The sequence below is a fragment of the Eubalaena glacialis genome, chromosome 13, assembly GCF_028564815.1.
Source record: "Eubalaena glacialis isolate mEubGla1 chromosome 13, mEubGla1.1.hap2.+ XY, whole genome shotgun sequence".
Lineage (NCBI taxonomy): Eukaryota > Metazoa > Chordata > Mammalia > Artiodactyla > Balaenidae > Eubalaena > Eubalaena glacialis.
In genome coordinates, this window is record NC_083728.1 from 70,671,463 (window position 1) to 70,698,663 (window position 27,201).

The 27,201-nt window shown below is 37.3% G+C and overlaps 1 protein-coding gene across 4 annotated transcripts in view; it reads right to left on the minus strand.

Annotated features, from left to right (window-relative positions):
- SMG1 (SMG1 nonsense mediated mRNA decay associated PI3K related kinase) overlaps positions 1-27,201 on the minus strand; it is a 91,370-nt gene that overhangs the window by 27,018 nt on the left and 37,151 nt on the right. For 3 of the 4 annotated variants that reach the window (XM_061209745.1, XM_061209746.1, XM_061209747.1), the window contains 28 exons: positions 26,702-26,926; positions 25,029-25,130; positions 24,137-24,406; positions 22,478-22,608; positions 21,801-21,962; positions 21,241-21,359; positions 20,685-20,772; positions 20,493-20,594; positions 19,958-20,098; positions 19,170-19,369; positions 18,580-18,776; positions 18,250-18,411; positions 16,937-17,091; positions 15,072-15,214; positions 14,718-14,919; positions 11,777-11,886; positions 10,946-11,093; positions 10,402-10,561; positions 9,516-9,636; positions 6,304-6,552; positions 5,690-5,974; positions 4,397-4,541; positions 3,799-3,937; positions 2,653-2,883; positions 2,366-2,543; positions 1,536-1,697; positions 758-975; positions 292-446 (listed from right to left, as the gene is read on the minus strand). In XM_061209745.1, the coding sequence (XP_061065728.1) occupies positions 292-446; positions 758-975; positions 1,536-1,697; positions 2,366-2,543; positions 2,653-2,883; positions 3,799-3,937; positions 4,397-4,541; positions 5,690-5,974; positions 6,304-6,552; positions 9,516-9,636; positions 10,402-10,561; positions 10,946-11,093; positions 11,777-11,886; positions 14,718-14,919; positions 15,072-15,214; positions 16,937-17,091; positions 18,250-18,411; positions 18,580-18,776; positions 19,170-19,369; positions 19,958-20,098; positions 20,493-20,594; positions 20,685-20,772; positions 21,241-21,359; positions 21,801-21,962; positions 22,478-22,608; positions 24,137-24,406; positions 25,029-25,130; positions 26,702-26,926 (4,700 nt within the window). The remainder of the gene's footprint in view (positions 1-291; positions 447-757; positions 976-1,535; positions 1,698-2,365; positions 2,544-2,652; positions 2,884-3,798; positions 3,938-4,396; positions 4,542-5,689; positions 5,975-6,303; positions 6,553-9,515; positions 9,637-10,401; positions 10,562-10,945; positions 11,094-11,776; positions 11,887-14,717; positions 14,920-15,071; positions 15,215-16,936; positions 17,092-18,249; positions 18,412-18,579; positions 18,777-19,169; positions 19,370-19,957; positions 20,099-20,492; positions 20,595-20,684; positions 20,773-21,240; positions 21,360-21,800; positions 21,963-22,477; positions 22,609-24,136; positions 24,407-25,028; positions 25,131-26,701; positions 26,927-27,201) is intronic. The other variant, XM_061209748.1, reaches the window with a different exon arrangement.

Genomic DNA, 27,201 nt, shown 5'->3' on the forward strand with positions numbered 1-27,201 from the left:
ATGATACCAGTCACACGAGGTACTTAGAATAGTCAAGTTCATAAAGACAGAAAGCAAAATAGTGGTAACCAGGGGCTGGGGATAGGGGAGAAGGGAAGTACTATTAAATGGGTACGGAGCTGTTTGGGATGATGGATAAGTTCCGGAATTTGACATAACACTATGAATGTACTTACTGCAACTGAACTGTACACTTAAAATTAGTTAAAATAGCAAACTTTATATGTATTTTACATTAAAAAAAAAAAAGAGGCAGCTATGTTTTTGGAGTGTAAGTATATGAAAACATACTTGCGTAAGGTATTGTTGTTCTGGACTCTCTTCACCTCATCTTCCAGCTGCTGAATTCGTCTCAGGACGTACATGTGTTGCTGTAACAGAACTCCCAACCAGAGCTCATCCCAGAGAACAGTGACCCTGCGCAGCTCAGCCACGAGCATCTGAACCTGCACACACGGCACATCCAAATATGCTCATCTACAAATCTACACACAGCACAGTTCTGCAAACACTGGATATTGCAAGTGAAATGTGTGCATCTTGTTCATTATCCAATTAGAGAACCTTGATCAGTGATTCTATCAGTAAAGATTTATAAAACCAATTTTGGTTATTTTAAAAGCTTTACTCCTTGAATAATATTTCCGTAACAGTTTTATGGGTTTAGTTTTTAGGTGAGTTTTTTGGGGTTTTTTTGGGTGGGGGGATGGTTACAATAAAAATTTATTTTAAAACATATGAGTTGGTTTTTTTGTACCTGTAACACCATAGTTGGGTTTGCAGAGGACAGTTTATCTACAATTTTGCTGTAGCAATCCTGCATCATGGCTTGGTCTTCATTCAATCCACTTTTAGGCTCATCCTTATTGCTATCTTGAGAAGCAGGAGGACTTCCTCCCTCACATTCAGAAACCAGCAATTCTTCTCCTTGAATATTGCCAAGTAAAGTTGGAATTGCAGAGGAAAATTTATTTCCTAAAGTGAAATGGGAGAATAAGGTATAATTTGGATACTTCTCCCATGTGCATATGTTGAGTTAGGGAAAACATCAATAATGTATTTGATCCCAGAGCACTCATTTAACTAATTTTGCCTTCTGTGCACTAAGTTGACCACAGATCATGGATATTCTGCCTTCTTACAAGTTCAGCTTCTATATTTATTAATATTATAAGCTAATAAAAGATAAATGGGGGAAAATATAATAAATGAGTCTCAACAAATAAAGTGTTCCCCCAGCCAGAGTCCAGAACTTATTTTCAATCCTTGTCTGCCAGTTAATTCAGCTCGGTGAACCTGAGATTTCTCCAAGCCTTGGTGGGTTACTGTGAGACTGAAGATATCGTGTAAAGCACACATCCTACTGCCAGACGCGGCAGTTACTCAATAAATGGTGTTATTATTGTTACTATTATTATTATGGAAAAATTACAAACTCTATCAACTCTGGAACATAAAGCTCAAAAAATTTTACCTAACAAACATTGTTTGCAAACTCATTTATACTTAAAGTAGCAGTATTTAAAATTCCTTACCTGAAGCCTGTGATTCACTACTAAGCGATATGGTGCCCACTATTGCAGGATACAATATGAGATGTGGGGAATCTTGAGCCACACGGCAGAGAAGGTTACAAATACTTTGGCGCACATACACTTCAGGGTGGTTTAAGCGTGAGAAAAGTTGTGGAATAATTCCTTCAGGATAAGAAAGAAAAATACTTTAAAGTTATTAAAAACAGTCAACATGGTGGAGGCAAAAGGATAAAACTTGATATATGTCAGCATTAGTTCTAAGAACCTCAAATTTCTCCCTGTGATAGCAAAGAACCATACACAATAGTTCTTGATTTGCAAGTTTAGTTGGGGTACAGAGCTATAATCAAAATCCTAAGCAATTCAAAAATGTTATAGATAAATATATTTTCGTGAGTGCCTGTAAAAGAAGGCAGAAACAGACAATTTTTTCAAAGGGTATATGAAAGTTTTTGAAACTTATTCTTACCACTCTCTCCAAAATTCCTTTTGTATATAAAAAGCTTCCGCCTCTCAGCCTTCCATTTCTCTGAAAGGTGGGAGGGAAGTGGTATAACAAGCAGTCCAGAGTGTCCTATCAACTAATATAGCTATTTCATAACACACTCAAATAGTAAACATAGAGGAACTTTTTTTTTTTGGCCACGCCACTCGGCATGTGTGATCTTAGTTCCCCGACCAGCGACTGAACCCGTGCCCCTCTGCAGTGGAAGTGCAGAGTCTTAACCACTGGACCTCCAGGGAAGTCCAAGGAACTATTATTTTTCAACAGTCTTATTATATTCTACCCAGAAATAATTTTTCCTGAAGCATTTTATTTAGACTATCACCTCTCCATGGCGCAGTCGGTGTTGTTTCCAAGCCATGTTCCAGATACTGCCTAAGCTCTCCAGCATGCTTCACAAGCAATCTGAGCAATCGCAACGTGGCCATCACAATCACGTCGTCCGTGCTCTGCTCTGCTCTGTGACTTAAATGTAGCCGAGGGTCATCTTCATCTAAAGGAATCTAAGGATGAAAAACAAAAGGAAAAAATAAGACAATTCAGAATACTGTTTTCATCTACTAGAAAAGAAATTTCAAATAAACTTTCCTAACAGAACACTGTGCTACCTACCTGACCAGCATTGAGTTTAAGGAAAGTAAAATATGCACTGCAAGATAGTTTGTACAGGCTGAAGATTCTATCTACAACTTTCCTCCACACTTTAATAACTCCTTCTGTTGCACTTTCATCAAGTTCGGAAAGCCATGGGCAGCTTGATATTAACTGACGCCAGATAACATCAACCATGTCATCTTCCTCGTTATCTTCACTTTCTGTTATCTGAAGTGTTATATCTTCATCCTGAAGAAAAATAGGGCAAAAAAATTTGCTATTTTTGGGCACAAATTAAAAAAGGGAGAAAGGTATGTGATTTTCCTAATATATGCAGGCATTTTCTCATTTATGAAAGACCAAAATACTCCACATTTAGTGTTATACATATTAAATCAATGTTACTATGCTTCTCTTTATGATATATTCACTAATGTAGCTAATGATGAAGGATATAAGCATTTAGCAAAGATCAAAGATTTTGATTTGGGGAATTTAAATGCTTCAGAGTTACAACATAATACTCTGCCTGCAGAGAATTACCTTACTCTCTCTACAGTACTGCACATGTACTTAACACCAGCTTTGACAGACACTGATATATGCTGAAGTCTAGAGCAAGAACTAAGTCAACACAGTTTTATCTCAGCAAATAAAATGCAAACTTCTAAAGTCTACAACTAAATACTTAATAGTTATAACATTCTAGAATTCATAGAACTTTGAGAGGGGAGGGAGTAAATCCTACAGACCATCTAGTCTGCTGGTTTTCAACTACGGCTGTATAATTTAGAAATCACCTAGTAAAACTTCAATAAACCCTCCCATCCCCAACACATACACAAACGTTCCATCAAGAATATGTGGAGAAGGGCTTAGACACTGGCATATTTTAAAAGCTTCCAAGCCAGTATTAAGAATTTCTGATCAGAAGAGCAAGTAAAAGAGAAATCTACATAAAACAAACTTCACCTTTTTTAACAGGACCCTAAGGAAATGACTTGATTTCTCAAGAAATCACATTCTTCTTATTAGAAAAATACTTTAACTCACCTTCATCTTATCAAAGTTTCATTTGAAACAAAACATTTAATCAAGTATATGTGATTTAGAACAGTGAACTTGACACTATTTCCCCCAAACACTGTATCATGTTTTCCTTGCCTGAATCCCCGCTGGCCGACAAACAGCCTGACCAAGAATACCATATATTCTCTCTTTTTCTTCTTCGGTTATAGTGTCTGGGAGCAGATTCTGAACTTCAGATTTTTCTCTAGGCAGCAGACGAACACCTTCTCCCTGACTATAAAAATAAAACAAATCATCAGTATTTCAGCTACCAAAACTTCGCCATGTCAGCAGAGATTTTAAATCTCTAGTTTGTGGGCTTCCCTGGTGGCGCAGTGGTTAAGAATCCGCCTGCCAATGCAGCGGACATGGGTTCGATCCCTGGTCCAGGAAGATCCCACATGCCGCGGAGCAACTAAGCCCGTGTGCCACAACTACTGAGCCTGCACTCTAGAGCCCACAAGCCACAACTACTAAGCCCATGTGCCACAATTACTGAAGCCCACGCCTAGAGCCCGTGCTCCGCAACAAGAGAAGCCACTGCAATGAGAAGCCCGCTCACCGCAACTAGAGAAAGCCCACGCGCAGCAACGAAGACCCAATGCAGCCAAAAATAAATAAAATAAATAAATTTATAAAAAAAAATCTCTATTTTGCAATGCATTAAATAAATTACACATTTCAACGTACATACCTAGCATTGTCAACCACCTTTCTGCCCCACCTGTAAGCCCAACTAGCCAACGCTGCCCAAGATTTGGCTACTTCAGGCGCCTGTACTGAAGACAGGTGATACAACTGTCCCAAAATGAAGTCAGGTTCTCCAACTCCAATATGTACTGCCATAGTGGAGAAAAAAATAACAATGTCACGTTCATAAATTTCTAATGGTATTCCCATTAACATTTTAGGATTTTACTATCTGCAAATAATAAGTTCTATAACGTTATACAGCACATAATTTGATAAAGCACACATTTGTATTATGCTTTTCTAAAAGGCTAATATGTTGAAATGAATCACTCAGCTTCACAAGTAAGCTTAAATTATCACCCTGTAAAACACATCAATGTCTTTCATGATACTGAACTTTACGAACAGTTCAGGTGTCAGATGTGTTCTAGAATGTCTTGTATTTTGGATTTGACTGGCCATTTCCTCACAATTAGATTCAGCTTAAACATTCTGGCAAAAATAATAGATAGGTGATGAGTATACAATTTCATTCAATCAAAGATTCATGAGGTAAATATCTTTATTTCCAGTTTAGAAGTGAAGAAATCTCTGCTATAGTGCCACTTGCCAATATGAAGATTTATAATGATCACAAGACATATCCCTTGTGAATAAAGACCCCTATAGTACATAGATTAGAATTACTTAGTAAGACCAATGTAAGTAACTACAATTCTAGGCTTCACAACAACAAAATGAACGACATGAACAAAATTCTCATGTTTCAGCAAAAAGGTTAGTTATCTCCCAATCTGTAAAACCTGGACAATGGTGCCTACCATAACAGGCACTCAAACACTGAATGAATTAACTACCCTATTTGTCGAGTACCCTTCTGTTACTAGCACTAGTGTCAGGATGTGAAACTTGAACCTTTCTGTAGTTTCTGTGCTCCACCAGTCAACGGGACCAGAAGCCACTATTCTGTATCTTTGTTGTTCCTCCTAGCATGAGGTAGAATTTTAGATATCACGGGCAGGACCTTACTGCCAGGAAAAACATCAAGGTCCATAAAAGCACCATGAACTGGGGAGGTGGGAAGTATGGCCTGGGGGGCGGAGTTCAGTGACTTCCACAGTGGCATCAGATGCTAAAGAAATGTGCTTTAGTCACTTCTGGGCAATATAATACACTAAGTTTCCACAGAGACAGTTTTTGTGGCCAATTATAGCCAGCCTAACACTGTAAACTTTAAAATAGGGGGAAATAACTTCTAAAATTAGTATTTTAAAGCTAATCAAACAAATCCTACCTGTAGATTCGCTCTCGATCCGAGGATACTCTTCTTCCATTGTATTAACAGACGGTAGTTCAATTAGAGTGAGTATGTTTTTAGATAAAGTAGAAAGACCTGTCAAGTTCTGCTGCTGCTGAGCTCTGTAAACCTGTTTCAGCTGCCCTGAAATTTCCTTCCATTCTGCCTGGATCCATTTAGCCAATGTCAGAATTGACTTGGCAACAGCATGTTCAGCCTTGGCAGACTTGCAGAAAGATATGGCGCAGGAACTCAACATCTCCATTGCATGTGTTGACTGGCCTATAAAAAATCAAAACACCAGGCCTTAGAAGCCTTAGAAGCAAACAAATGACATTCTTTCAGGATAAAGTAATATTGTAAATTCAGTGATAATCAATGATCTCTGGAAACATTTCCTACTTTAATAAACAATAACAAAATTACCTCTTTTAAAAGCACCAAATTACAGAGGTAAGTCGATTACACATAACTTACTCTTCAGGACCCAAATTTTCTGCAACAGTTGAAAAAAATCAACTTTTCTATTATTGCCTTACACCATACACAGTAACATTCACACACAGGATTTTTATTATAGTCGTGTATTAATCATAATTCATTTTACTAACCTGCTGTATACAGCAATTTGGTTTTTTCAATGTCAAGTTCAGGCCCCCATTTTTCATCCATTTGACCTTGAGTTGATAGTTTTTTAAAATGCTGGACCAAATCCTGTGCAGTGGTGGTCTTTCCCAGCTGAACCTCACTACACTGTGCCAGCAGTCTTGTTGCAAGTGACACATTCCCCCGTTTTCTAGCAAATTTTGCTGCTGTTAGGCCTAATTCCATGAGATGGCTTCTAATTGGAATTGTTTGTTCTGGAGAGAAGAAAATGTTTTATTAGTCCTTGCCTGGTCTAATCCCAGATTGCACAGAAACATGGCCAAAAAATTTCTTCCCCAACTATTCCCTTCCCCACTACCTCCCTAAATAAAGATAATTCGTTTTTCATCATCTTTTAATCCCTAACAGCTAGCATAGTGCTTGGCATACAATAAACAATAAATGTTTGTTAAAATAAATGTATACAATGGAGTAGACAAAAGTAAAAATCGTTCAGTATAAGAAATTTAACTTTTTAGCTTCTGAATTGTTTTAGTAAAGAGCCTAAGCCAAAGGGTGGGGAATGAGGGTAAGGCCAGACCATCCCCCCTTCTTGAGTAAGTACCCTCTGCCCTTCTACCATGCCATTCTCTCCTGGTTTACTCCTACCTTTCTGAAGAACCGTTCTCGGTCTCCTTCTCCTCCACTACCCATCCATTATAATTGGTGTTCCTCAGGGTCAGTCCTAGGCTCTCTACTCTTCTCACTCTGCATACTCTCCCTGGACAATATCATCTGCTCCTGTGGCTTCCATTACCATACAAATGCTGATGACTCTTGAATCTTTATCTCTAGCCCAGACCTGACATCTGAGTCCCACCTGCCTACCAGTCACCTATACTCAGGTATTTCAAAGGCACTTTAACCTGTGTTACATGGAATCAGTTTTCCACCACCCTCCAAACCTACTTCCTTCTCTGTTTTCTCTTTCTCAGGTAAAGGCACACAATCAACTTGGCTACCTGAGCAGGTGCCTAGCAGTCATCTTAGCCTTTACTTTCAATCCTCATATCACATCTGCTTTTTTCTGTCCCTACTGCTACTACCTTGGTTACCTTTAGCAGGGACTTCAGCCTAACTGGTCCCTCTGCCGCCAGCCTTAGCCTCTTCTAATTCATTCTCCCATCTGCAACTGAACTGATCTTACACAAAGGTAAATCTGAACACTTAACTTCCCTTTCATGCCTTCCCACTGTCCTTCCGATAAAGCCCCAACTCCGAAATTTGGCTTACGAGGCACTGATGCTTACACTACATTCTAATCTCAATCTCATCCAGCTTCATCTCTTCCCATTCTCCCTTAGGCGAGAATCGAGAATTGAGTCATCTAAGAATCTTTTACTACTGTTGCTGGACTTCGCACATGATATTTTCTCTAACTAAATTAGTCTGCCTTCTTTCTCATCTCTACCCACCCTTGGTCTCAGCTTAAATGTTACTTCCTCCCCAAGTCCTCTTCTGATTCCTAGGATTAAATCGGTGCCCTTGTTGTGCTATTTTAAGCACCATGCATGTGCACTTCCATTTAGCACACCATATTGCTGCTCCTTGCTTAATGACAATTTTCCCTGCTAGACTCCAGAATCCCTTTGGTCCTAGGAATGCAGAAAAAAGGCTTGTCTTGTTCACCATTACATCCCAACTTATAGCACAGTACCTGGCACAAAGCACATATTTTGATAAACACTTGCTGAATAAAGAAAGAAAAGTAAGGAGGAGTGAAGTTCTGTCTCCAAATGTAACTACTGGGTTACTGACTTTTTCTTCTCAGTTTTAAAACTTATTCAATATGGGAAGGATGGGAAAGGAGATGATATTTGTATTCCTATTATATGCCATGCTCTGTGCTAGGGCTTTTATATACCTTGTCTCATTTCCTATAATCCTTACAAGAATCTCGTGAGTAGGGCAACCCCCATAACTGAAAAGCAAAGCGACTCAGAAGTTTAATGACTTGTCCTAAGGTCCCTCGATTTGCAAGTGTTGGGCTAAGGATCCAAACCCAGGTCTACCTGGCACTGAGGGTCCAAGTGAGTCACAGTTGCCAGTAATCACCCTGCACTACAAGTCCATATCCCAGCATTGGCTTACTTAAATTTAATACTCAAATTTACTCGGTAACCCTAGCGACCACATTATTGACTAATTCTACAGAATTCTGGCAACTTTTCTGTATTAGAGCGAAAAGGAAATTGCTAACATCCCTTTAACATGACATTTCTTTCTTAAAAATGAGACCTATGAATATTGATACAAATACTAATTCTCTAACTATTCAATTGAAGCATTTAAAACATTCACGGTACATTGTATCTGACAAAGAATTTGAATCCAGAATATTTAAGTCTTATGACTTCATTAAAAATGGGTAAGAGTAGAACACTTATAAAATAAGATATACAATGGCCACTATTCAAATGAAAAGATGCTCAATATCATTAATCATCAGGAAAATACAAATAAAACCACAATGAGATACTATTATACATTCACTCCAGTGACTAGAATTAAAGACCCACTATAGCAAGTATGTAGATGTCAGAAGGAGTGTAAAATGTACAATCACTTTATAAGAAACTGCCGAACTATTTCAAAAGTTAAACCATATGACCCAACAATTCCAATCCTAGGCATTTACTTAAGAGAAAGGCAAATATATATCCACCCAAAGACCTGTACATGAATTTCACAGCAGCTTTAGACATAACAGCCCAAATTTGAAAACAACTCAAATATCCATCAAAGGATCAACAGATAAACAAATTGTGGTATATTCATACAATGTATATTCATACGATGTATATTCATACAATGGATACTACTCAACTATAGGAAGGATGGCACTACTGACACATGGAACACAGGGAACCTTAAAAAATAAAATGCTGAGCAAGAGAAGCCAGACACAGAGCATACTGTACAATTTATAAAAAAAACTTTAGTAAAGACGAGTCTAATCTATAGTGATTGGAAGCAAATCAGCAGTTGCCCAAGACAGGACAGATGGGAGAAATGACTGGCAAGAAGCATAAGGAAACCTTTGGGGGTGAGATAAGTATGCTACATCTTGATTGTATTGGCGGCTACACAGGTGAAGAAATGTCAAAAATCATGAACTATACACTCAAAATGCGTAATTATATCTCAACAAAGCCATTTTTTAAAAAAAGCTAATTACCTTTTATTTTCTCCAACAAATGACTCTGATACATGGTATATCTTAATGCCTGCATCCACGGCCTGACATCATGCTGTTTACATGAACGCAAAGCTTCACTGAAGAGTGGGATAAGACAGTCCTGCCAGAGAAAAACCAAAACTACTTAATGTAAACAGGCTCCTTATATGACCCCACAGGTCAGCTACTTCAGATCTACTCCAGATTTATCTATTAAACGCTCCCCTTTCTTCATTGTATCTTCTAATCACAAGAGAAAACAACACGCTAAAGAGAAAAACCTTTGTTTTGCCAAAAGAAAAAACTTTTTTCAGAATATTAAGTCCAATTTATCATTGTACTTACCAATAAAGCAGTCACATTTTTATAAAAAAAAAAACAGCTCATTTACTATAAAGCAGAAGCTAAGTTACAGAAAAACATAAAACTACTGCTTCATAAACAGATTCTCAAAGATTGTTTCCCTTGGGACGGGCCCATCTTTGGTTAAACTTTACCCTATTTGGAAGGAGGAGGCACAGTCGCTTCTTTTCAGTCAAATCTGAAATTTATATAATCTGGTATACATTTACGTAACCAACTCCTCTTCCAAAAAAAGGGAGGGAGGGAGACAGGGAGAGAGGGAGAGAGGGAGGGAGGGAGGGAGAAAAAAACCTAAGCAACCAGCCATCCTTGAGATTATACGTCTTAGGCTCCATCTTCCTCACATACTTCTCCAATAAAAATTTGCCTGAAAATGGAATTTTAGATTTCTGGATTTACTTACTAGCTTGTCCAAAAAATGCTACAAATGCTATTTTTAAAATGTGAAAAACAGCCTTTGTTCCACACTAATGCCTATTAATGTTCAGAAGGATATCCTGGTTAAAAATACACATATACACACCTCTGTTGAAAGTCTGCTAGAAACTGTGTTCTCCAAGGCAGAAGAGCAATACAGCTGTAAGGTACTTAGAACTGGCAGAGACTGTGAAACCGTTAAAGTAGAAAGTCTCAGTGGCCCAATAGCTATGCGGCAGGTTTGCTTCAAGTACTTCACCACGTTTCTGAAAGAAAATATTTACTGCTAATTAATAAATAAGATTTTCCAACTTATAACCACTAAAGGGATAAGCAGTGTGATAAGATGCTACTATACTGGCATCCAAAGTGGGGGAAGAAAAAGGAACTGCCTGCTCTTAAGTAAAATGACACAAGCAAGTCAAGATATCAATATTAGCTTTGGGGGATATAAAACTTTTAATTTTACTTAGTTTCAACCTCTGTATATTAGCAAGCGACATTCACATATCATACGACTTCTACAACTAAAATGAAGCTATCATGACTAGCGCTGCAGTGATCTGGTAACTGTCTCACTCCCACCAATCTACACACGTTTACCATATGGTACACATAACGCATATTTGCCTTCTTAGGATTACACTTACTCAGTTATAGACTGCCACTTCTGATCTTGTTCCATGTGGTTTAAAGCAGTTGCCAAACAAACAGAACTTCTCAACAACTGAACTTCAATGGACTTCTGAAGTTCCCTTGGATCTGGACTTAACATGTTAGGAAGCAGTTTTTTCATATCTACAGAAATTGAGTAAGTTCCACTAAGTTAATTCGCTTTTAATGTACAAGAGTAACAAGATACCTTGACAGTATTAAAAAACAATCACCAATGAATACCTCCTTTCATGTTTAAGTTCATATTTAAGTTCAGGCAGTTTCACATTAAGTTCAGACACTATGATTAAGCATTTCTGATAGCTATATAAAAATACTTCACATAAAATAATACCTCAGACCTCTCAAAATGAGTTCAAAGACTCAAAAATCAGTAAGTCAACCTACTACTTAAAGGGGCAAACACTGAATTTAGCAAGTCAATGTTAACACACAAAATATTCATAATATTAACTTCAGTATTACATTTTACAAAATGCTCCAGTTGTGACATAGAACTTAATTAATGAACCACATCAAGATGTCAAGCAAGAAAAATATTTAAACACGACTTGCACTTTTTCAAAGAAAATGGCTAGATAAATCTCTAAGTGTTACAGTAGTCTTTCTTAGTTTGCTTAATTTGAATTAAACTATTTTTCATTTGCTAAATCAAAGGTAAAGGGAACAGCCCTAATTTTTTGCTTCACACTCTGCCCCCAAAAATGTACAGAAAAACTTCCAGATTTTCCACTAAAATATACTAAGCCAAACACTTTAAACAACTTGTTCATTAAAATACTTAATTTTAAAATTATCTCAAATACCTATTTTTTCTTTTGATCCTCCAGCAAGTAGATTGATATTTTCTCCTGGTAACAATTCTAATTGCTCAGTACATTCAACAAACTCTCCAGATTCAAAACTGCTTAGTGATCTGTAATTAAAATATTGGTTAGCTTGTTTTACATTCTATCCAGCCTGTGGAGCCATTCAAAAATACAGAACAAATTCTAGAAAAAGAAAGCAGTTATACAGAATTCCTTTGATGAAAGTTCCTTCCACGTAGGCCGCCATTTTATTTTTACTTTGAAGATGTGACTACCATCTTAATTAGAGTGGCAAACTGGAAAGTCATAGCTACAGACATTCGGTTTAGCATACTCAACCCTCCATGTTTCCTTCCTCTTTTTGCAGTCTGTTATCCTTGGGGGCCCGACCAAAACACTAACAGTAGAGCTCTGCAGGGCAACTTCAGCATCTAGTTCTCCCCAAGCTACCACTAAATTCCCTGCATGGCCTCATTGCTCACCTGAAGCGTAAGCCCCAGTAGGTCTCCTATTATCTCAATCTGATATCCTACTCCTGCTTTCTTTCATTGCTGGCCTCCCTCCTTCTCTCCCTTTTCCACTGTTTCCTGGAACCCGTTTCTCTTCTTTCAAAGAATTTTTCCTTCCCTTCTCCTCACCTCACCTGAAAATGGTACACCTCTGGAACTCCTTCCGATAGTCTGTAGCTTCAATGCCCGGATGAGGGCCTTACCCTCCTAGCAACCCACTGCTACTTCCAGATCTTTCACTCTGTTCCCATTCCTATTACAGCTGTTCTCCAACCAACAAGATGACTTACAGTTTCTCAATTTCCCTCTTTTCCATTAATCCCTCATCTTTTCCTGTCCCTCTCACTATGTCACCTCCCTTACATTTCCAGCACTGAATACAGCACTGGAAATGTACATCACTTGACTGTACCTGCTTCTACCTTAATAAACCCCAAGCTTGGATCAACGCAACCACCAGCTTCTCAGGTGAGCCATAATCACTTGGCACTAACGAACTTTCTCGGTGTAGTGACCAACACACTTATTATTTCTGCCACCACAGAAACGGCAGGTCTGCTGTGTCCGCACTATGCTCTACAATGCCCTTGCACTTTCAGCTAATGACTGACACCTCAGAAAAGAAACAAACACAGACTTTCATTTTCTCTATCTTTACCCCCCAATCCACATGCACTCCCCAAACTGTATGTATCCAACTTTAACTGCTTCCCTTGAGGTACAGGAAAGGTGGAGTCCAGTTAATCCTTCAATCACTCTTCTTTACCCTGCTTCTTCAACCTGTCTTCTTATGGCTCCTTCCCCTAGGCTTAAAAGAACATTTAATCTCTCCAATATTTACAATAAACACACAGTACTCTGTTCCAGCCACAGCGTTCTTTCCTTGACTTCATTACCCAATTAACCTAACTAAAACTTTTCATTTTCAAGTTTCTCCACCACTCCACAGTATTCAACCTGGCTGCTTCTCCTTCTCTCTCTACAAAGCTCTTCTTGCTCAAAGTCTATGAAGTTCCCGACAAGGATGACTATTCCTGTCTGGTTCTTCTGCATCTCCAACATTGCCTTCCTCAGTGTCCTTGTGTTTTCTTCAGTGGCTTCTTCTCCCATCCCTTAACAAAGATGCTCAAAAGGACTCTGACCATGGCCCTCTTTCTTTTTCACTCACTCTTCTCCAGAGCATTATCTGTGGTTTGGTGGTTTATGAAGGCTCTGGAGTATAAAGAGTGAAAAAGAAAGAGGGCCTGTAATTATCACCTATATACTAATGATTCCCCAAATATCTCTCAAGCTTAGGGTTTTCACCTTAGTTCCAAATCCAATTCTTAACTGCTTACTGAAACAATCTTGTCTGCATGTTTCACGTACCTTAAACATACTTCATTGTTCTCTGTGTTCCTACTTCAATTAATAGCATCTGTTTTCCTCCCTCTACCTTTGCCCCACAGATCGATGGTCTACATGCGTCCACCCTGGCCCTTTACCTCCAGTCTCCTGACAACCCAGCAGAGTGAGCCAGTAAGTCAGATCATGATACGCCTCTCTTACTCAAATCCCACCTAAGATTTTCTACCTTATTGGGAGTCAAAGTCTTTTTCAGAGTTCCCACCTCCTTCTCTACCCTTATCTCCTATTATTCACTCTGCTCCAACCACAGTGGCTTCCCAGGCATTTCCAGAACACTCCAAGCCTATCATCCTTGCATCAGGTCTGTTTCAAGTCTGTGCTCAAATGACATCCTGATGGCATTCCCCTAGTCTGTGTGTCTCCTCCTCACTAGAAGGTCAGCTCCTCAAGGGTTAGAATTTGTGTCTGTCGTACACAGTGCTACACCCCAGTGGCTGGCACTCAGTACGTGCTCAATGCAGAAACTACCCACTAATTCATTTACTCACTACAAGCTGAGCTCCTTGATGGTGAGGACAGCTAATGACCCTTATCATCCCAGCCAAGTGTCTGGGACACAGCCTGTACTCAAATTTCGAATTAAGAGATTAATAAATGCACAGAGGAATAAGGGAAAAACAAAAAACAAAAAATGGAGTTTAATTTACAAATGTCATAAACTCTGGCCTCTTTATAATAAATGTTTTTGATATATTCACACCTAATTTAGAAACAAAGCCATCAAACATTATCCTTTCTAAAGCAGTGACAAATTTCTCTTTATCTTCATTATGATTTTTAGAACAGGCTCTGAGAATCAATACCAAATGACTGTTTCAACATAGAAATCTGTCTTCCCATTGCATGAATACCCTCCTCACCTCTAATGTTGGTTTTTCATTGTAGTCATTTTTAGAATGGCAGTATTATTAGAACTATAACCATCTTGCCATAGTAAATATGGACAATTTTAATATTTTTCTGCCATAAAAGAAGACTTTAAAGTTACTGAAAATTTGTTTAATGGGGTAAGAAATCCTTACTTTATGTAGTTGAAATCAGCTTTTAGGTTGAGAGAAGTACTGCTGGTACTCTTTTTCAAGTCATGGATAGCATTCTGCCATTCCTGTACAGCAGCCCAATCAGCAATTGAAATGTAGCACTCACATGCTTTATTTCCCAAATAATTTATAACCTCAGGAGAAGAGTCAGTTGGTTTGGACAGCACAGTTTTTCTGGATTCACCTGAGTGAAAGTATTTCATAAAATAGAGACAGAGAGAGAGACCCAAAGCAGTTATAAATATTTCAAAGAGCAGAGAAATCTAAAAATATACAGTAAGATCATGAGCACAAACTATTTGACTACAACTTTTTATTTAAACCCTGAATGCTCACCATTCAAAGAATGTTTGGGGCTGGCACTGTTACGCCCAGCATTAGCCAATGTGAGAACAGATTTGTCGAAGCTGGAGATGCAGCAATCAACACCTGTCATGGCACACAGGTGCTCCTGGTACTCCACAGAGGCCTTTTCAAACCTACAACACAAGTTCAAACAGTCTTATTTTTTAATTATCCACATATTTCATTTCTAAAAAAACTGGAAAGAATGAGTTAATCAATTGAGCTGAGACAATGAGTTGATTATTCTGTGTGGGGCTGAGCAGGCACAAAATTAGATCTCTTCCTCACAAAAAATGAAAATAAGTTCAAAAATCATTAAATGTTTAAGAGACAGTATAAAATAACTAACAGAATATATCAGTATTTAATCTCAATGTGTGCAAAGACTAAATAGAAAAATAAACACAAGAAAAAAAATACACAAAGTTAACAGATCTAATGACATCATAATTTGAAACTTCTGGGCATCCAAAAAAAAAAAAGGGAATTCCCTGGTGGCACAGTGGTTAAGAATCTGCCTGCCAATGCAAGGGACACAGGTTGGAGCCCTGGTCGGGGAAGATCCCACATGCCGCGGAGCAACTAAGCCCGTGCTCTAGAGCCCGTGAGCCACAACTACTGAGCCTGCATGCCACAACTACTGAAGCCCGCACACCTAGAGCCCGTGCCCCGCAACAAGAGAAGCCACTGCAATGAGAAGCCCGCGCACTGCAGCGAAGAGTAACCCCCGCTCACCGCAACTAGAAAAAGCCCCCACACAGCAACGAAGACCCAACACAGCCAAAAATAAAAATAAATAAATAAATTTATTTTTTAAAAAACATGAACATTAAAAACAAATTACCAATCAAGAAGTTAGATAGCATCAATAATCTTGGTGTATAATAAAATCTCACAGATCAATAACAAAAAAACCGAGAGGCCACAAAGACATAATCTATGTTTTTAAAAATCACAAATGGTCAATAACATATGAGGAAAGTTCTATTATTAATAAAGAAATGTAAATTAAACATTTTCACTAATATGGTGGCAGGGTTCTTGTTTCTCAGTAGCCCTCTGTATTCACAAACGTGCAGGGAAGAGGTGTTACTCTATTGCTAGAGATACAAATTGGAACCATCTTTTATGTAGGGTAAATTAGCAATAGTCTGTATCATAAGCCTTATGGTCTATAGCCTTTCTTCTAGTAAATCAACTTGTAGGAATGCATTCAAAGAAAACAATCACAAACATGAGCAAAGAATTAAGTGCCACGGTGCATTAAGATTAGTAAAAACATCATAAATAACCTTGCTGTCCAACAATAAGGAACGTTAAATTATGGTGCATTCCCAAAAAAAAGAAAAAAAAATGTGTTGTTAAAAATCACATCGTAGAATATGTAACACGGCAAAATATTTTTTTAAATATTGCTGAGTAGGAAAAGCAAAATCATGAGACCAGCAGAAACACTGCTATTTCTGTGAAGAGGATAAAAAACTACATATAAGAGAAAAAAGAACTAGAAAGAAGGCATATATGTACACCAAAACTAACAGTTACCACTAAGAGATGGAATTATGAGCCATTCTTTTATTTTCCCTACATTTTCCAGATTTGGTCAAACTTACATAAGCATACACAGAGGCACTGAATGAGTTTACCTAGAGCAATGAGTTTGAACATTTAGTGCACAGAGCTAATGAGCAAGAACTCTGGCCATAAAGGGCAATTTGTATCAGACTCTGACATGAAAGGTTATCAATTAAGAATCAACATTAAGTGTAATTAACATTTAATTACAATGTTAGTCAGTAATACAAAAAAATTTAAATAGAGAAACCCTATCACCCATTTCCTTCCTTCCAACTTACCTCCCTTCAGCCTGTTGGGCCACTGAATTAATCCAGAGAAGATTTTTTCCAACGACCGAAGATGACCAGGCAGCAATTCCCTGTATAGCTTCAGGACAATGAAGTTCACACAGTGCTTCTACCACCATCATGATAGTTACTTCCAATTCATTCCCCTGAGAGTGGCATTCAGAAAAATCAATCACAGACCTCAATACCTTCAAAATTCAAATCTCTACTAAATTTACAAGTACCGATCACATTCTAAAGCCTGAAGTCAAATTTATTTAACAATTATTTTTACAACAATGAAACTGCAGTATTGGAATTACCTAAAATGTTACACATAATGTAGATACAAAGGAGGGTGGTGGTGATGGACCTTAATAGCACATGCGTGTTAGTCTTTACAAAACAAACTTACTTAAACATTTAAACTGTGGCGTCTTTGGGAGTAACACGTGAAGTAAATATAAAACAAAAATTAAATAACCATGAATTAAAGAATGCTTAATTTTATGTCTTTGAATATTGATTGCCTACTGACATTACCTTAACTAGTAAACATGTGCAATTTTTGGATTCCACTTATTTAGTGACCCTACTTGAAAGCCAGCACATTTCCCTACATTATAACATTATTAGTATTATACTTTTACATCTATTATAAAATTATTACACTTTCCTATACATTATATAATCATTATAAATTATTATAAAAATTCTTTCTTCTATACACAAATTTCTTAGAATTACCTTTAAAGTTCTAACCCTTAAGCATAAGTAATGGATATTTTCATTCTAAGTAAAAAATATGAATAGGTGACCCTGGAAGTTACTGCTTGTATAAAAATACTGGATCAAAAGCTTTAAAAATGAATAGAACCGGGCTTCCCTGGTGGCGCAGTGGTTGGGAATCCGCCTGCCAATGCAGGAGACACGGGTTCGAGCCCTGGTCCGGGAGGATCCCGCATGCTGCGGAGCAGCTAAGCCCATGTGCCACAGTTGCTGAGCCTGCGCTCTGGAGCCCACGAGCCACAACTACTGAAGCCCACGTGCCTAGAGCCCATGCTCCGCAACAGGAGAGGCCACCACAGCGAAGAGTGGTCCCCGCTCTCAGCAACTAGAGAGGACCTGCACACAGCAGCGAAGACCCAATGCAGCCAAAAATTAAATAAATGAATAAATAAATTTATTTTTTTTAAAGTTCATTAAAAAAAAAAAGAATAGAACCTTTAACTTCTTTTATCCATAGATTAGATCATAGCAAAGGAATTAAGCCCAAATTTTTCTAATTAACAGATTTAATTAACTCCACGCACACACCACTTTACCTGAGATGAATTTGTCTTCATTTCTGTAAGCAAGTCGAAGCCATGTCTCACTGTCACAGCAGGCTGTCCTGCCAACAATCCAACCCTCATGATGGAGAGTCGGATTCGAGTCAGCCAGTCTTGACAAGTTTGGCGATTGGTATAGAAAAAAGTCCTAATGACCTTTAGACGAGAAAGAAGAGCTCAGGACTGGTTCAAATTACAGGCAGAGATGTCTAAAATACACATAAAGCATATACACAAGTCTACTGTGATTTCAGCTCTGCACGCACACACTGCCAGGTTTGACCACAAAACTGACCAAGCAACATTCAGCCCACTGAAACCAACCTTGGGAGGTGATGTTAATGCATTGGCGCATCCCTCATATGCATTATACATTAACTTCTCCAGGTTTTCCAGATACTGCAGAAGAAGCACAAGTCTAAGCTGGTTGCTACTGTGGCCTTCATCATTGTCTGCAGTTGTCCACTGACTAACATCTTGATCGGGGTTTAATGTGTGAGCTGCAAGACTTCTAATGATACCTGAAACCAAAAACAGCATTCCAAATTTAAAAGGAATCTTCAGAGATTCTAGAAGTTCTTAGAGATAATTTCACAAATTCACATTTATCAAGTATCCTCTGTATATCCATCATTTAAAAACAAAAGTCCCAACAACATCTTTTCATTTTTAGAGGAAAAAAACATCTTCTCCACACAAATCCCCTAAATTTGTGAACAAAAACACATACAACATGATTATTTAATAAAAGCTTATTCTAACAAACGTATCTAAAAGATTAACTGATAAAAGTACTAAAGAAAAAAATCGTATACTCTCAAATTTTTGCTTTAACAAGATAAGAAATCCATTATTTCTTAATGTAGGCTTGAAAGTATTTACATCACAAAGTTTGAAACAATGCAGTCAATTACCTTCAATTGTCTGGAAGGTATCCTGAGCTCTGCCCAGTGGGGTTCTCAACTTAGAAAGGACAGTGAACTGTGCTGCTTCCCAAATAGCCCACTGCCAAAGGACAGCATCTGTCTTTAGTAGATTGCGGGGAATTGTTGATTGGTCACGTTTATCCAGTCTCTGGCAGCTATAGAACAATCTTTCTAACCAATTGTCCTTCCTGGGAAAAGTAGTTTCATATTTAACAGACAATGACAACTTCATTAAAAAAAAAAAGACAAAAACAAAAAACAAACTGCAAGGGGAATGGGAGTAGGGGACTACAATCTTCCCTACTTGAAAAAGGCAAACATGTAAAATTGGGAAGCATTATGTCCCCACCTCTCATTTTAAAGAGGTCTTTTACAGTTGAAATAGGATGGGGTATGGTATGGACAGATTATTAGGGTAAAAGGCTCATGACAATTTGGCTATCAGGATAAAACATTCATTGCAACTAAAAATCTCCAGAATGCCTACGCCCCCAGGCCCCTCCCCAAAGCACTGATGACTAGGTCAGATCAGTTAATTGTCAACTACATTTCACCATCACTGTCAGTTGCAAAGCCCATTTTTATTTCTTCAGATGCCATCTTCAAAGCAATTCCTCCTACTACTGAAAACTTAAAACAACCCATTTGAGAAGAATATTACTTTCTACTCTGCCACCCCCGACATATTTTCTCCTCAAAACTGGGCACAGGGTGAAGATATTCATGTATATTTAAATTACTTCTCCCAGAAGAAAGAGTCAAAGAAATAATCTTACCCTGTTCTATGAGAGTTCCCATACAAAATAAAACTAATAACATCGGAGAAATCTTGTGGGTGGAATGTGTTACTTGGCGCCTTACTCATGTGACTTCTTAATGCTAAAGAAATTTCTTGAATTTCTGTGTGGTTGTTATTGCTGTAGACAGAAAATAAAGTCATTGTTATGCAAAATGTTTTAGTTAAAAAGTTAGTTCATACTGTAAATGAATCATTTCCCTGCTAACTAAATTTGAAAGTAAAAACTGATAAAATTAAGACTTAAAAAATACATACAGCAATGTTACAACTTTGAAATTTAAGGTTCTTAAAGCACCAAAATTGACCTAATTTAAAACTATAAAAGAATACAATTTAGTTTTATGAATAATAACTACTGAGAAACATATTTCGGCATTATAAGTATTATTCTGTAGCAATTATCATCTCTTCAGTCACTGAGAAGTGCCATACAAGATGTGATATTAATTCACTAATAGGCAATTTGTCTTTTCCTGAACTAAACATTGTGGGATGTCTTTGCACCAACATACCTCAAGACAACATCTAAAGGAATTGACTTCAATAGCTTTCCAAATGCTTGTCGAATACGAGTTCCACTATGGACTAGCTGAACACGGCAAACATCAACACACCTACAAAAAAGTGAAATAGATAATACAAGTGTGGAATATTTCCAAGGATCAAAAGGGCCAGGGTCAAAATAATGGATCTTTAATCCATACCTCTGTAAAAGATCGTCTGGTAAGGAAGAGGACAAAGCATGTAGACTGCTGCATGCTTGTAGACAGATATTCACATCTTCGACAAGAGCTATTAAAAATTTAAAGACACTTTCAGCTTGCCAGAAGAAATTATATGCCACTATGTCATAATTTTCTGAACCCATTCATTTCCATAAACAACGAGTGCCTACTATGGATGAGGGGCTGCTCCTGCCTGGAACCATCACTGGCGGTAACATTTGGGAAAATGATACTCTCAACAAAACCCACTCAGGGTGACTAGTCTTCACCCAAATCTTTCTCTGAAGGAAACTTTAAAAGTACATGGAATGTATAAACAATCACATAAGCTTAAAAATGTGACAATCACTTTAAAACAACTTGTTTTTCACATATTAAGAATGGCAAAAAAATTAAGACAGATTATGCATTTGTCATTAAAATGGGGATGATACACTTCCAGTCATGAAAAGCACTCAAGTGACTATCTTTCTGCCATTAACAAAGATCTCTTTTAAGCAATGATTAACAAAATTAAATAATGTCAGATTCTTACTGTTGGCTAAAAGGCCTTTGCAAAATTTATGGAAAGATGGAAGAGAGAATAAAGGCGCATATGTTTCAGACTTCCTCATTAAAACAGCCACTTCCAAAGCCCAGGTCATTAATAGTTTCCTGAAACACAAAATATACAGTTTATTTCACATTAAAAAAAAATAGAAAAACAACATGAAAAACCTATTCTTTTCACATTAGTTTTCTTTTGGTCTTTTAAATACCTCAAGCGATAAGAAACAAATATTAAAACTATAGAAATTCCTTTGGCAAAACTGTCTTTTAAGAAAATCTCCCCAAACTAGCATAAATTGTAGCAAAAAATATTTTAAAATCTCTATAAATACATTCATCTATAAAATATTGCAGGAGGGGGAGGTTTCATGTAATTCTTTCAGGAAAGAACAAGAAATTCTAGATTAAATAATAAAACAAAAATTTAAAGTGTTTCAATAATGAAGAAGTTGCTCTACCCATTCAAATGACAGTCTTCATTTCTTTTTCTCAAATTACGAAGCCAAATTAACAAAAGTTAGAAACAATATTATAAGTATTAGTTACCTTGTGTCCTGGTTAAGATTATCTTTCTTAAGCAATATTCCCAGGAGATTTAATATAATTGAGAAATGTTTTTTTGTAGCTGTAGTTACAGTACTAATCACCGCTCCATCAAACAAGGATGGGGACGAGGAACTAAGACTACTAGATATAAAGTGGTCATGCCTGGAAGACAAAATTTGGATCATCTTTTCATCTCTCATTTAAAAAACAAAAGGCAATTCCAAAGTTAAGTCAATACATATTTTTTAAAATGTACTCTAGGGACTTCCTTGGTGGCGCAGTGGTTAAGAATCCGCCTGCCAATGCAGGGGACACGGGTTCTATCCCTGGTCGGGGAAGATCCCACATGCCACAGAGCAACTAAGCCCTTGCACCACAACTACTGAGCCTGCACTCTAGAGCCCGCAACTACTGAGCCCGAGTGCCACAACTTCTGAAGCCCGTGCTCCTAGAGCCCGTGCTCCGCAACAAGAGAAGCCACCGCAATGAGAAGCCCACTCACAACGAAGAGTAGCCCCCGCTCGCCACTAGAGAAAGCCCGCACACAGCAACGAAGACACAACACAGCCGAAAATAAATAAATAAATTTATAAAATAAATGTATACTCTAAAGGGCCCATCTTCCCTTTAAAAAAAATTTTTTTTGTTTTCTTAAGAAGTATATGTAAATACATTACCTGGTACAATGAGAATACAATGTGTAGAGCACTGCGTACTGAATGGCAGGGAAGTGAACAGCCAGGTCGCCATGCACAATCATCAGATTCTTACTAAGGAGTGCAAAGACAGTTGGAGACAGCGCCCACATCTGATGACGTACAAAAGAAAGTAAATGTATGGCTCCTCCAAGACATACATGAGCATACAAAAAGTTTATCCTTCAAAATATGTCTACACATTTTTAAAAATTAAAATTGACAGATTTAAATTTGGAAACAAGCTAGTACACTAAACCTGGGATCAGCAAATATTTCTTGTGAAGATGAGAGTTAAATATCTCAGCCTTTGCAGGCCACATGACACCTCTGGTACAACGTCCAACTCCTCAACTCTGCCACTGCAGAGAGAAAAGTTACAGACAAAAAAACAGGAATGAAAGTGGCTATGTTCCAATAAAAATGCTTTACAAAAAGAGGTGATGTTTGGTGATGGTTGCACAATTCTGTGAGTATACTAAAAATCACTGAATTGCATACTTTAAATGAGTATAATGTACGTGAATTATATCTCAATATTTTTTTAAAAAAAGAAAGAAAAAAAAAAAACACGTAGTAGGCTAGATTTGGTCCATGGACTGTAATTTGCTGATCCTCGGTCTAAACAAAGCCCTTGCACCCTTCAGTGTAGTAGATCATATTTCCTCAGTTTTCCATGTACTTCAAATGGCAAGTTGCCCTGTCCAGTGAGAAAAAAGGCACACCCTGCCACTCTAAGCCTTTTCCATCCTTCCCTTTCTTTCCATTGCTAAGATACTCCTTTCCACCTGACTGCCCTGTCCCCACTCCCTCTCGTTTCCAGAGTGCAGGATGTAAACCTCAAATCTGAGCACAATGTGAATTTCTCAACAACCAAATTTTAGAATGCAAAGAAAGGACGAGTCTACCGTAGCCTAGCAGTGAGGGAAAGAGCAGCTATGGAGGGACACAGGGCAATCTGATCTAACAATATGGAAAGCATGCAAATATAAACATCAAATCTTGACTCTTCCCTCCCTTCTCTCTTAGACTACATTATCCCCTTAATTATATCCCATTACTTTTCATTATAAATAATGTTTTTCAATCCTGCAAGGTCCAACAGGAGGGAGAAATATACTAACCACAGCAATAATTATAAATGAAAAGCATGGTCACTTCAAATTTCTTACAGGAATAAAATCTTTATTCTTTTTCCAAAAGAATATATGAATGTTCCCAGAGAAAAGTAGGTAGTCAAAAAATAAGGACCATATGGAAGCACTAACTCTAGTGGGAAGAAGGAGAAGAGTACCAGGGGAAGAAGGGGTTGCATATTAAAAGAACTATACAAACTTGCCCTGTGGAAAATGTTGACAAATTTTTCTAAAAGCATGCTAGAGTAAATAGGAGAAAGCATTAAAATACATTTTGTAAAAAATAAAACAAATATAAAAAACTTATCAAGGAAAGCAAGAGCTAAACATAATGGCAAGAAAATATTCCTGTCAATTTTAATTATCCAGGCATGTCCAAAATATGGCCGTTTGATCTATGTGATTCTGTAGACACACTGCCTTGATAGGTAAATGAAATATGTAAACGTGCAATAAGAAGAGGCTGAAATGGGATAAAACAAAGTCATTACAAGTAAATACTCACCCCAATCAGTGAGTTTTTAGCATTTCCAATTGTAGTCAGAGCACTAAGGTCAAATATAACTACAAATTTTGCATTGTCTACATTGAATACATGATTCTTAAAAGCCTCATGTTTTATTTCGGAACAGGCATCAGGAAGTTGTAGACTATGTAACAGGTTGTTTAGGGCACAAGTCATTTCTCCCAAAATTAATTTATAGGCAGTCTCCAGAACAGGAATATTCTTCAGGCCGAGCACTGCTTGATAAACAGCATGGGCTACAGCAACAACCTTAAAAAAAGAATTCAGGAAAGTGATAATTAAATGGAAAGTATATTACTATCTGCATAATGGTGATGATGCAAATCAGTTTAAGACTGATAAATTCACTGTCCAAAACACCAAAGACCTTAATTTTTAAAAAAGCAATTTAGGAAACCTACATAGTATCAGTAAGCATTTTAAAATCTATAAAGCTTTATTAAAAAAAAGGGTCCTCTAAATTAAAAATGACAATGTGAAATTTCTTAAAAGTCCTTTTTTTTTCCAAGCCAGTATCAAAACACATACAAACAGCATTTTATTAAGATAGGTTTTCCTACATCTACTTAGAAAGTCTGTAGTGGCTTTGACTGGGAGTCGGTTAAGAAGCTAACGATGAAGTTTTATTTACAACATACACATGACATTTTAATAAAACAAATTTAATAAAATCTGAAAAAACTATCTGCATATCACTCATCAAGGTATACAGTATGAAAATCAAATATTAAGTTAAGTGAATCATTATAATTTCTATATTCTAACTCAAATATTTATCATTTTGATTTCATTTATGTAGCTTACTAAGGAACATGAGTCAAACTCTTCAATGACCTAAGTTTATCAAAAGTCTGATCAATGAATCACTTACCTCTTTTTCTTTATGGTAACGCAAAAATAGTAGTTTAGATGATGGTATAAATAGTTTTTCTACAAATGATGATGGCAGTTTTGTATTTATCTGTTCAACAATCTAAAAGAATAGAATAAGAAATGAGCTATCAATTCACAAAAGAACATGGAGGAATCTTAAATGCATATTTCTAAGGGAAAAAAAAAACAATATGAAAAGGCTGCGTACTGTATGATTCTAACTATATGACACTCTGGAAAAGGCAAAACTATAGGGGCTTCCCTGGTGGCGCAGTGGTTAAGAATCCGCCTGCCAATGCAGGGGACATGGGTTCGAGCCCTGGTCCGGGAAGATCCCACATGCCGCAGAGCAACTAAGCCCGTGCACCACAACTACTGAGCCTGCACTCTAGAGCCCGCGAGTCACAACTATTGAGCCCACGTGCCACAACTACTGAAGCCCGCGTGCCTAGAGCCCATGCTCCACAACAGGACAAGCCACCACAATGAGAAGCCCGCGCACAGCAACGAAGACCCAGTGCAGCCAAAAATAAATTAATTAAATTAAAAAAAAACAAAAAACAAAAAAAAAAACTATAGAGACAGTAAAAAGATCAGTGGTTGCCAGCCAGAAGAGGGGAGAGAATAGATGGAACACAAGGGATTTTTAGGGCACTGAAACCCTTCTGCATGATACTGTAATGGTGAATACATGGCATTATACATTTGTCAAAACCCATAGAATGTACAATACAGAGAGTGAACCCTAAAGTAAACTATGGACTTTAATTAATAATGATGTGTCAATTTGGCTCATCAGTTGTAATAAAAGTACCACACTAAAACAAGATATTAATAATAGTAATAGAGGAAACTATCGGGGGAAGAGGTTATATGGGAACTCTGTACATTCTGCTTAATTTTTCTGTAAACCTAAAAACTGCTCTGAAAAATAATCTATTAAAGAAAAAAGTAATATATCTAAGCTATATGTTTAGGCCTTAACATTGTGACATTAAAATGTTTAGATACCGAAATAGGATACATGTATTTACACTTAAACATGGGTTTTTTTTCACATTGGCAAAGGGAAGTGTAACTATGGCAGAAATGTTTAGCAGAATGTCATCTAGAATTTGCTTTGAAATAATCCAGTTGGGGATGCAGGGATGGCAAGGAGGAGGCAGAGAGTAGGAGGCTTAGGTGAAACCAGATGGGCCATGTGCTTCTAATTATAGAAACTGAGTATTAAGTATGCAGAGATTCATTATACTACTCTACTTTCTTTTAATATACTTCAAAAGGTCCATAATAAAAGGTGGAGAGAGGGGGGATATTTATGATTAAGAAAAGAATAAAAACTATCAAAGAAGTTTTCATGTTTCAGAAACAAAACATAACAGGGTCTTTCAAAATAGCTATCAAGTACCTTCTCTACATAGTATTTATCAGGAGTGCTAGATAGTCTCGTGTGAAGGATGGTATTTCATCCAAAAAAAAAAAGTAAAACTACACTGAGATGAGCTCTCAAATACTAAAAGTACACAGATACTAGAGCAAAAACAAACTAGATTACATAGATAAGACTAATTAATGCAAAAAACCACAAACAAACAAGGGCTTAATTTCTTCCGCATCAATTTAAATTTAAGGGCCTGAATAAACATATTAAACAAAAAAGAATTCACATACCAATGTGAGTAAATTCAAGACTGAGATGATATAATCTGTACCACAAGTCTGGCAATTCTCCAGTTGATCTAGTCCATATGCAATAACCATGTCACAATGTACAGTCATGCTAGGGTCCAAGCTGCCGAGCAAAACACCAACACACTCATTAGCAGCTGTCAACACAGCCTCAGAAAAAAACACCTGGTTTGCAGCCGTCACACATCTCATTACTCTGTACAGAACCTGCAATGGGGAAAACAAGCAGCTTTAAAAAAAACTCATATTCTTCCACAGAACAAGAAATATTTTCTATTTAATGCAGTTTCAATTGAAAATTAACCGCCTGCCTTATCAGTAGTCTCTTAATATTCTATTTCTCAGTGGCTGAAAAATAAGGGTATCTCTGGTACAATACACAAAAAGGATATTGCCTAAGTATTCTAAAGTACTATTGTGACAGGAATGGAATTTGACATACTCTGTTTCCCTTATACCCAATTCCTATCCCCCCACCAAAG